Consider the following 12500-nt stretch of genomic DNA (forward strand, 5'->3'; position numbering starts at 1 on the left):
CCCCCAGGACCTGTACAGTGGTCCTGGTTGGTCCGTTGGTGATCTGTCGTCGTAGCTGGGGCAGGTGAGTGGCTGGCTTTGACTAAAAAACCCACCCATTATATTACAGTAGACCGTGTTTCAGTGGGATCAAGTTGTGATGACATTGTGATACAAAATTATCATTGTCTAAACTGATGATACCAAGCACACGTTAACTAAGAATTCTCACAAAATCTGTTCTGAAATATTCCCAGAATATTCCACCACATAAATCCTATGATGAATCAGTATTTGTGTGGTAGATCTCTAGATGTTTCTAGGTATAGGTTTCAGTGTAGTGGTGCGAACAGAATGCGTTACCACTGGCTAGCTACTTTTGTACAGGTCTACACACGTTACCACTGGCTAGCTGCTTTGTACAGGTCTACACACGTTACCACTGGCTAGCTGCTTTGTACAGGTCTACAGACATTACCACTGGCTAGCTACTTTGTACAGGGTCTACACACGTTACCACTGGCAGCTGCTTTGTACAGGTCTACACACGTTACCACTGGCTAGCTACTTTGTATAGGTCTACACACGTTACCACTGGCTAGCTGCTTTGTACAGGTCTACACACGTTACCACTGGCTAGCTACTTTGTATAGGTCTACACACGTTACCACTGGCTAGCTGCTTTGTACAGGTCTACACACGTTACCACTGGCTAGCTGCTTTGTATAGGTCTACACACGTTACCACTGGCTAGCTGCTTTGTATCTGGTCTACACACGTTACCACTGCTAGCTGCTTTGTACAGGTCTACACACGTTACCACTGGCTAGCTGCTTTGTACAGGTCTACACACGTTACCACTGGCTAGCTGCTTTGTATAGGTCTACACACGTTACCACTGGCTAGCTGCTTTGTACAGGTCTACACACGTTACCACTGGCTAGCTACTTTGTACAGATCTACACGTTACCACTGGCTAGCTACTTTGTACAGGTCTACACACGTTACCACTGGCTAGCTACTTTGTACAGATCTACACGTTACCACTGGCTAGCTGCTTTGTATCTGGTCTACACACGTTACCGCTGGCTAGCTGCTTTGTACAGGTCTACACACGTTACCACTGGCTAGCTACTTTGTACAGGTCTACACACGTTACCATTTTATTTATATTGAAACATATTTTTTAAATAAATTGTATAGTACATTTTGCTCTGGTAATCCACTGGAAATCCACCCCTCTGGTGGGATCAAGATAATCATTTTTTTTGGGATCAAACTGATCCCAATCTTGTTATTGGTTTGAACTATCCATTTTGAAGATTTGATACAGATTAAAGCTTGGATTTGATTTCCTGATCTGATCGGATATCAAAGTGATCCTAATGTTATGGTTTGACACCGACCCCAAACGCACGACACAAGAGAGTAGGAATTCAGAGTTGCCAAATACGAGGGCTTGTTTATTTGATACTAAATATAAAGAGTACAGGAAAGGCAAGTCAACAAGACAGGTACATAGGACAAGGGGCAAAGTTCTGCTGCTCTGCAGCTTCTCCCGTGATGGTAGTCTTGGGGATAGCAGGTGTTGACGTCTGAACCGCTCTGCAGAATTCTCTCGGCAGAATCTCAGATGTGTTGCGAGACCGAGAGAGGGGGAGAGGGAACGAGTCAACACAGTGCAGTTTGAACGAGCAGGAGAACAGGGTGAACAATTCTTCGTGTAATTTAAACACAGTGAGCACAATTCCAAACAGCCCAAGTGAATCTCTTCGTGTAATACACACAGTGAGCAAAACTCCAAACACAGTCCCAGTGAATATCTTCGTGTAATGTACACACAGTTAGCAAAATCCAAACACAGTCCCAGTGAATATCTTCGTGTAATATACACACAGTTAGTGAAGTCCAAAAACAATCCAATAGTGAAATGATAACTTCGGTGTGAGCAACACACAGAGGGAGATGGAAGGTCCCAAAAATATTATCCCATAAAGGAACAAGCAAAAATAGAAAAGCTGGGTGAGTGACTGTCTGAGAAAAAGGTGGTAGTCTTCAGTGTAATAATTACACACGAAAAACGGAATAGATCATGACAGTCAATTTAAACTCACCCAGACGTACTGCGTAATGGTGCTGGAACAAACAGCGGAGCGAGCGCGCGCCACGGGAACAGGTGTCCGAGAGAAAAGCTTCTTGGAATTCCTGGAGAAATAGCACAGAGCAAAGCAGCAGCAGCAGCAACAAACGGGGAATGCAATCAGAGAAAATTCAAGACGATCCAACAAACTTAGAGTGGAGAAACGGGGTATAAATAATGAGGGATCGATTGATTGACAAGCAGTGACAGCTGGGGAATGTGATTGAAAAGCGTGCAGACCTGAGAGAACCAATCAGCGACGTTTCTGATGACGTCAATGGGGAGAAGCGTGTGAACGAGGGAATTGAAATAATTAACAGAAAAAACAAATGAAAACAGAGCGAGGGTGGTTAAAGGAACAGAACGAGTGAGAGAGCAAGGACAGAAACCTCACACCTAATCCTGTTTTTTTACTTTGAACTACCCAAAATCTAAATCTGATCCGATAGGGATTCAAAGTTTTTTTCTACTGGGCCCAGGGCCAGTTTGACTAAATCTGTCAGAGTTGTCTGATCCTGGATAAAATAAAAATAAAATGGGATTTCGAAATCTGATTGAGATGAAAAGTTTTTAACTACTGGGCCCTGGTGATACACCTACTCTTTGTAGACAAGTCAGGAAACTAAAGACAGATGGTTTAGCTCCATCTCTAATCCTGACAGTCAGGAAACTCACTGCAGAGCAAGACTCACTGCATAACAAGACTCACTGCAGAGCAAGACTCACTCACTGCAGAGCAAGACTCACTGCAGAGCAAGACTCACTCACTGCAGAGCAAGACTCACTCACTGCAGAGCAAGACTCACTCACTGCAGAGCAAGACTCACTGCAGAGCAAGACTCACTCACTGCAGAGCAAGACTCACTCACTGCAGAGCAGGACTCACTGCAGAGCAGGACTCACTCACTGCAGAGCAAGACTCACTCACTGCAGAGCAGGACTCACTGCAGAGTAGAGGCTGACATGTGGGTGGATTTTGACTCCCGCTCCTTCCCACTCCCACAGAAATAATCCCACTCCCTCCCACTCCCGAGTGAGAGTTTAAAAAAAATCCCACTCCCTCCCACTCCCACAGAGACTGATCCCACTCCCTCCCGAATCCCATTGATTTTGTTGTCATAGTTCCCACTCCCTTCTGCTCCCGTTGACATTTACTCCCGGTCATGCCCAATCACGTGATTCAAAGTGAATTTGACTCCCATCCCGCGGGAATCCCGAAAAAATTTCATCCTCTACTGCAGAGCAGGACTCACTCACTGCAGTGCAAGACTCACTGCAGAGCAGGACTCACTGCGTGCAGAGCAGGACTCACTGCAGAGCACGGGCGGCTCACTGGCGGAAAAAACGTCCCTTCTTTGTTATTGCTAACGTTAGCTATTAATACTCTGGTGGGACAACTAGTTAGCTCTCAGTGAAGTATAGAATAGCCACGTCTAGGAAGGAGAGGGTAGGGCGTGTTTCATGGGGTTGCTATATGTTTTATTATGATGCTCTATGTTTTTATTATGATGATCTATGTTTTATTATGATATGTTTTATTATGATGCTCTGTTTTATTATGATGCTCTATGTTTTATGATGTCTGTCCATGTCCAAAATCAGGGACCATGATGGAAATAAGTGCTTGCACTTTCTCATGTTTTTATCCCTTGGATGCTGTCTTTTACGCCACAATAAAAATCAATCAATCAATCAATCACTCAACATAATGTTTTAATGACCAAATACAAACAAAAGCAATGGTTCAGTCTCCCCTGTGAAAGGACATCCCCTGATCTGGTTTGGAATGTGCGACCATTTGTCCAAATGCTGCTCCACGAGTCAGACATCTTGTTTCCAGCCCAGTCTCGCCTGCTCCAATATGGCGGTGACGTTTATGTATTATCCAGCAGCATACGTTTATGTTTATGGTTGTGTAGGCTGGATGTTAATGTTCACAGTGTTGATTGTTATAGAGTAGGTTATAGCTACATTGTATGGTATTGTAATATAATTGTTTTGTGTCCTACTATAGGACCCTGGGTCTGAAGAAAGAGGTGGAGGAGTTTGCCATGCTGTTCCTGGTCTTTGATGAGAATGAGAGCTGGTAGGTTTAGATAACCCTAACGCTAATGCTAATGATAATGCTAACATAACCCTAAACTAATGCTAACGCTAACCCCACATAACCCTTGTTAGCCCTAACCTAACAGTACTGCTGCACTAATCTAACACTAATCCAACCTAACCTTAATCTTAACCAAACCTAATGCTAACCCGAACCTAATGCTAACCTGAACCTAGTGCTAACTAACCCTAACGCTAATCTAACATAACTCTAATACAAACCCTAACCTAATTCGAATGCTAACCTAAACCTAATGCTAACCCACCCTAATGCTAACCCAACATAACCCTTGTTAACCCTAACCTAACCCTACTGTGCCAACCCAATGCTAACACAATCTAATGCTAACCCAACATAAACGTAATGCTAACCCTAACCCAACATAACCCTAATGCTAACCCAACCTAACGCTAACCAAACCTAACACTAATGCTATCCCAACCTAACCCTAATGCTAACCCAACCCTAATTCTAACCAACTCTAACACTATCTCAACCTAACCCTAATGCTAATCCAATTTGAGCCTAACTTTAACCTAATCTAACGTTAATCTGTTACCATAGTAACACTAACTCTAGCCTAACGTAACCCTAACCTGTCAATATGCTAACACTAGCTAACCTAACCATAACCTGTCAAGTTTCAAGTTTCAAGTTTCTTTAATAGTTGTCATACAGAAGTACAGAATACTTTTATACAAAATGCTTCTTACTGTTGCGCTCCAGAGACTGTGCAAGACAAGATAAGTATGAAATAAAATAACAACATGCTAACACTAGCTAACCTAACCCTAACATGTCAACAAGATAACACTAGCTAACCTAACCATGACCTGTCAACATGCTAACACTAGCTAACCTAACCCTAACCTGTCAACATGCTAACACTAGCTAACCTAACCCTGCTTAATCGTGATCTGATCTGGCCTCCATATATTAGGCTATAAATGGCCCAATATTCTAGCTCAGGGGTTCCCAAAGTGGGGGTGGCGACCCCCAGGAGGGTCACGAGCCGCCACTCGTGACCCCCAGGCCACTGAACTTAGAAGCAGGCCAGGCCAGTGTTTCTAGTTGCAGCAGCGCAATAGTTAGATAACCTAGGTGGGGAACAACCAGGAGATCACTGCAACTCCACTCAGCTCCCACCCTCTGGAACTCCCTCCCCGCAGAACTCCGCACCGCCCCAACTCTGGACTCATTTAAAAAACTGCTCAAAACCCACCTCTTCAACCTGGCCTTCAACCCCTAACTTTCTCACTTTATATGTATATGTTGTGTCTGTCCACTATGTTTGTTAATTTGTCATCCCCCCCCCCCCCCTTATGTAAAGCGACCTTGGGTCCTCTGAAAGGCGCTATATAAAACGAAGTTATTATTATTATTATTATTATTATTATAACTCACACAAGTTGGAGAACTATCTCTCTCTCTCTCTCTCTCTTGCTCTCACACACACACAAAGGGAGCCGAATGTGATTGGTGGAGGCGGGACCCTTACAAAAAACGGTGGTAGCACTTTATAATAACACCCTGTTATAATACATTTATAAGGTATTTGTAGATAATGAACTAATCATGAACAAACCATTTATATACATTCATAAATGATTATTAAATCATTTATAACTATATTTGTATAACATTTACAGATTAGTTCTACATTATTTATAACTCATTATCAACATTGTTTGTACTTGATTTGTTCATCATTAAATAATGTTGTTTAATGTGTAGTAACACATTTGTAGATGCTTTGAAAAATGGATATGAAAAAACGACTATAGTGTATCCATTTATTTTTCATGTTCAACAAATGATTTGTTAAGACATTCATAAAACATTTATAAATCATTTGCAGATGCTATCATGGGGGCCAATCTAAAGTGAAGCCTATTCATCATTAACAAGTGTCTAATACAGTTAATTATTTGTTTACTTTTTCATCACATGTTACAAATGTTGTAGGCAGCTTTCGGATACACCCTTCTTTGTGACATCAAACAGTGACAGAATTAGGACTAAAGATAAATGCAATTTTATTAACATATAAAATACATGTGCATGACGATGTTCGAACAAATGTAACGTTAGCGGCCACCACATCTACACGAACGTCTACACAACATAAGAGTTGTTTGTAGGTCGGAAATGATGGAATAGATTTACCAACAAAAAAAGGTGTTTAACCTGCTCAAACCTTATTAAAAGCGAAAGTATAGACGCAGCACGGATAACTTGTGCTTCCATTCAAACAGACGGCAACAGTGCAACACACGTGACGTCAAGTCTCGCTCGCGTGAGACTTCCTCTCTAGATACTCTACCTGGCCAGGGTACTCCTGGGTCCTAGTGCCCCCCGGAGTTACACTATGTCATGCACATGTATTTTATATGTTAATAAAATTGCATTTATCTTTAGTCCTAATTCTGTCACTGTTTGATGTCACAAAGAAGGGTGTATCCGAAAGCTGCCTACAACATTTGTAACATGTGATGAAAAAGTAAACAAATAATTAACTGTATTAGACACTTGTTAATGATGAATAGGCTTCACTTTAGATTGGCCCCCACGATAGCATCTGCAAATGATTTAGAAATGTTTTATGAATGTCTTAACAAATCATTTGTTGAACATGAAAAATAAATGGATACACTATAGTCGTTTTTTCATATCCATTTTTCAAAGCATCTACAATAAACAACATTATTTAATGATGAACAAATCAAGTACAAACAATGTTGATAATGAGTTATAAATAATGTAGAACTAATCTGTAAATGTTATACAAATATAGTTATAAATGATTTAATAATCATTTATGAATGTATATAAATGGTTTGTTCATGATTAGTTCATTATCTACAAATACCTTATAAATGTATTATAACAGGGTGTTATTATAAAGTGCTACCAAAACGGTTGTTGCTAATCATTGACACATGCTAGCCTGTAATAATCCCCCCCAGAAAAATCTACTTTGCATTTGATATATTGCAAATATATGCCATCACACACACTGGCATTTAACACTTTGGATGCCCAACCCGTTTTTTTTTTAATTAGCGATCTGAATTCATATTTCATCAACCGAGTCTACCGTTGGAAAATCAGCCACCCCAGGCGCTCAGATGTGAAAAAAGCGCCACCTATCGTCTCCCAGATGGTAATTCACCCTTTTGGATTGGACTCAATGAAAATTAATGATAAAAAAAGACCCGGACTCCACATTTTACTTCTCACTCATGTAACCGGGGTCGATCAGCTTCATGCTGGACCCTCAGAGCAGCGGGGATTATGTGTTTTTACAGTATACGCGTGGGATCAATAAAAGGATTGATTTTTCCGAATGGCGATCAGGAATTGGAATAATCCATTTGGATACCATCTGATCTCAGGTAAGGAATCTATGTTACCAGTCTTATGATAATCAGACCCGTTTTCACGGAGATATAAGCTTTTTCTTTTTTTTGTGATATGGCTGTTTGTGTTAGGTTCGCCTTTTCCCTTGACCTTTAATTCCCTGTTCTTCTCACCTCACTAGCCCCCACCCTCGCGTTCGTTTACTCTCGTTTGCTCTTCAGCAGCCACACCCTTGGACTACCTGTCATTATGTGTTTGATTGGTCTGGTGCCGAACACACACTTCTAGTTCGAGTACCAATTACCATCACGCACCTGATGTGGATTCTAATTAGCACCCCTGTGGGCTTTAAGTACCTCGCTCTTCCCCTCTGTCCTTGTCGGGTCGTTCCGTATCATATCTCTATCACCAAGCTCCTTCGGGAGGTTCTCTGTCTATAGCAGGGGTGGGCAATTATTTTTCCCAGGGGGCCGAATGAGTAACTGAAAATATGTTGGGGGGCCGGGCCAAAATTCCAAACTCAATTATGCATAATATACATTTTATTTCTATATAAAAAGCAGTAAATGGCATTGTTTTGACCCCTGGTAAGAGTGTATGTTATTATTTGGCAATTAAAAGGTGAGGTTAGCTTTCAAAAATATAATTTATTCAAATATAATTTATTTCCAAAATGATAAACAAAATGTGAAACATTAATAACAAAGGGCATTTTGAGTTTCATATACTATCGAAACAAGGATTTTCTTAGCTTTCTAAAGACATCACATCATCTTATAGCAAAAATAAACAAGACATGTCACTGAACTGTGTAAAGAAAAGTGTCCCAGTTTTGTAGCCTTTTTTACTTTACATGCCTATATTAAACATTTAATGTTTTCAGAACTGTGCAAAAAAAGAAGAAAAAAATATCAAGTGTCCCATTTCACTTGTTATATTTCCACATTTTAGTGTTCTTCAGTTCTTTTTTTTTTCATTCAGTGTGAGAAATCCAGTCTCTGTTGAGCTTTAACAAGTCCATCAAAGTCAGGTTGCATGTCTGAGGTGGAGATGCGAAGCACAGCTGCCAGATGTTCATCAGTGAGAGAGGATCTGTACCTGGACTTGGTAAACGTCATGACTGAGAATGTCTGTTCACATATGTAGGTGGATCCAAAGAGAACCAACATCTTCTGAGCATGTCTCCTAAGCATATATATTTTTTTTTTAATTTTTTTTTAATTATCATGTAATCTTTCGCGGGCCGGTCAGAATCATCCCGCGGGCCGTATCCGGCCCGCGGGCCGTACAATGCCCAGGTCTGGTCTATAGGCTCCTACGGGAGTTTTCTGTTTCTGTCTGTATGCTGTTTTATCCTGTCGCCGTTATCTCCGGCGTGAGACGAGGTGCAAGCTTTGGCCACCTGTCGCCGTTTGCCTGGAGGGAGATTTTGTACTGCGCTCTCTAATTCTCTACGGGAGGTATTCCAATGTTCCACTCCAGACCTCCGCGCCAGATGCGCTCAAGCCTTCGCCACCTGTCGCCGTTTGCCTGGAGGGAAACTCTGAACTGCGCTCTCTAATTCTCTACGGGAGGTATTCCAGTGTTCCACTCCAGACCTCCGCGCAGCAGACGCGCTCTTCACTCCAGACGCGCATCCAGACGCGCATCCAGACCTCCGCGCAGCAGACGCGCTCTTCACTCCAGACGCGCATCCAGACGCGCATCCAGACCTCCGCGCAGCAGACGCGCTCTTCACTTCAGACGCGCATCCAGACGCGCATTCAGACCTCCGCGCCAGATGCGCCCTCCGTACCGGCGCGTACTCAAAGCAGACGCGCACCACTCTGACCTCCGCGCCAGATGCGCTCTCCGAGCCTGCGCCCTCCGTACCGGCGCGTACTCCAAGCAGTCGCGCACCACTCAGACCTCCGCGCCAGATGCGCCCTCCGTACCGGCGCGTACTCCAAGCAGACGCGCATCCAGACCTCCGCGCAGCAGACGCGCATCCAGACGCGCATCCAGACCCCCGTAACGACGCGCTCGCCCTGTTTGATCCTGCTCTCTTTACGCACAGCGCCTGGGTGAGTTTTGCAAGACAGTCTTTTGACCCTATCGTTTTTCGTGTGTGTAAACACTGAAGAGATCCTGCTTTTTGTTCTGTCTGTCACTCACCCTGTGCCTGCTTTTGGACTGTTCATTTTTGGGATGATATTTGCTTGAACATCGCTCACTGTGTGTATTCACACCGAAGATATTATCACTTGGATTATTATTGGGACATCGCTCACTGTGTGTATTCGCACCGAAGATTCAATCACTTGGATTGTTGTTGGGACATTGCTCACAGTGTGTATTTACACCGAAGATTCAGTCACTTGGATTATCTGTTTTGGGACGAGTCACTTCACCTGTTCTGTTCCCAACTGTACTCTGAGCTAACCCGCTCTCTCTCTCTCTCTGTCCCGTTACCACCTGGGAGAGCTGCCGAGAGGATTCTGCAGAGCGGCTCTGACTTCACCGTCAGATTCCTCAGACGAATCTTCCCGGGAGAAGCTGCAGAGCAGCAACATTCTTCTAATGCTTGTATCCCAGTCTTTGTCTGTTTTCCCCTCTCTAGTCCTCCTAGTCCTCCCTGTCCCCAGCCCGCCTCCGCGGGCCTCTGTCCCTGTTTCCCCACTCTAGTCCGCCTAGTCCTCCCTGTCCAGTCCTTCTAGTCCTCCTAGTCCTCCCCGTCCAGTCCGTCTAGTCCTCCTAGTCCTCCCTGTCCAGTCCCTCCAGTCCTCCTAGTCATCCTAGTCCTCCCTGTCCAGTCCTCCTAGTCCTCCCTGTCCAGTCCTCCTAGTCCTCCTAGTCCTCCCTGTCCAGTCCTCCTAGTCCTTCCTGTTCCGCCCTGTTCCCTTGCCCTGGCCCTGTCCGTTAGCCCTTCCCTTAGCCTTCCCCTTAGCCAGCTCGCCTCTTAAAGGCACTGTGCCTATTTTCCCTTTTCTGGTTTCCCTGTAATTTGTGTTCTCCCTTAAAGGGACAGTGCCGTTTTCTGTGTGTTTCAATAAATGCCCAGTTCTTGGCTTACTCTCATACCTGTCTTGTGTTGTGCGATTGGGGTCGGTTACAAACCATAACAGTTTGACTCTAAGAGCGATCAGGAACTGAGAGAATCGATTTTCAGCGCGCGGCACTAGCGTGCACACGTACACATATACTATCGATAATCTAGCGTTTATTTGAAAACGATTCTTAAATAGGCCGACAAATGACAACGTTCAAGAATATTACAGTACGTGGCGATTATCATGGAATCCTCTTTTTTTTTTGTGAAAACGAGGGGTTTTCTAAATGCTATGAAACGGAAATGAACCGATAAAAAAACAATCTGCTTCGACAATGTTGACTGGAAATAGGTCATTGATAATGCGACGGGCAGATTAGACACATAATAATAAATAAAACATAATTTAAAACATAGATTAGGCGATATTAATGCTAACATTGAAGTGGATGTGGGCATTCAAGCACTAAATGTGCGCCCCCTGCTGGGCATTCAAAGTGTTAAAGGGTTAGAATTATCAAATGAATATGTGGTGTTATGATCAGGGCTGAAGTTGAATAAAAGATTGTATTATTTTCAATCTGACATAACAAAAAAACAGAAAATCCATCAAAATCAGTGTTGTTGCTAATCATACATATGCTAGCCTGTTTTTTAACAATAATTTGTGATGCCATCACAAACACTGGCATTTAAAGGCTACAAATAAAAGAAATTCCTGGTGGGGGACCCCCAGACCCCCTGCTTAAAAAGTGGCCTGACTGGGGCTATATTTTGCACTATATTTCCTGGCCTGAATGATTTCCCCAGTCCAGCCCTGGTTAAAAACCTCCAATGCTTATTAGTGTGTGTGCGTTTGAACGTGTGCATGTTTTAACCATACATTTCCATTTATACAAAAATTAAAAAAAAATCTTTAAAAAAAAAAAATTCTTTTACCTCCTATAATAGTGGGGGTCGCGGCTCTCTGACACCGATATTTGGGGGTCGCGGCCTGAAAAGTTTGGGAACCCCTGTATCTAGCTCAAATCTAATATTCCAGTTCAAATCTACTTTTCTAGTTAAAATCTAATATTCTATTGCAAATCTAATATTCTAGTTCAAATCTAATATTCTAGTGCAAATCTAATATTCTAGTTCAAATCTAATATTCTATTGCAAATCTAATATTCTAATTAAAATCTAATATTATAATGCAAATCTAATATTCTAGTTCAAATCAAATATTATAGTGCAAATCTAATATTCTAGATCAAATCTAATATTCTAGTGCAAATCTAATATTCTAGTTCAAATTTAATATTCTAGTGCAAATATAATATTCTAATTCGAATAGAATATGCTAGTTCTAATATTCTAGTGCAAATCTAATATTCTAGTTCAAATCTAATATTCTAGTTAGTCTACAATATCCCTGGTGTCCCAATTCGGCATAACTAGAAAATGATTTGACCTCCATGTTATACCAGCGTGTCCAGATGTTATGCTGTGTTTTGATTGGTCATGTATTGGTAGCTTCTGAACTGTGATGCTCATGTCAGTATTTGTGAATTAATTTGGGGCATTTACCGCATTTACATCTGGATAATGTAACCTTGTCTCTGGTCTCTGATCAGGTATCTGGACGACAACATCAGAACTCACATCGCAGGCCCGACCAGTAACCTGAAGGAACAGGAAAGCTTTATAGAGAGCAACAAGATGCATGGTGGGATACATTTACATTTACTGTAGTCATTTAGCTGATGCTTTTATCCAAAGTGACTTACAAGTTTTGTACGACAAGTCAGCAGGAAGGGTTTGTTTGATTGATTGAATTGATTGACATTTTTATTAACAGATTGCAGAATGGGTACAATACAGTATGGCTCAATACATACAATTGT

At 42.2% G+C, this 12500-nt stretch overlaps 1 protein-coding gene across 1 annotated transcript in view; it reads left to right on the plus strand.

Annotated features, from left to right (window-relative positions):
* LOC311225885 (ceruloplasmin-like) overlaps positions 1-12500 on the plus strand; it is a gene marked incomplete at both ends in the record, with an annotated part of 47376 nt that overhangs the window by 19209 nt on the left and 15667 nt on the right. The window contains 4 exon segments of the mRNA XM_084311277.1: positions 8-22; positions 24-64; positions 4134-4205; positions 12231-12322. Of these exon segments, the coding sequence (XP_084167403.1) occupies positions 8-22; positions 24-64; positions 4134-4205; positions 12231-12322 (220 nt within the window).

This window comes from Notolepis coatsorum (assembly GCF_963971535.1).
Source record: "Notolepis coatsorum genome assembly, chromosome: 3".
Lineage (NCBI taxonomy): Eukaryota > Metazoa > Chordata > Actinopteri > Aulopiformes > Paralepididae > Notolepis > Notolepis coatsorum.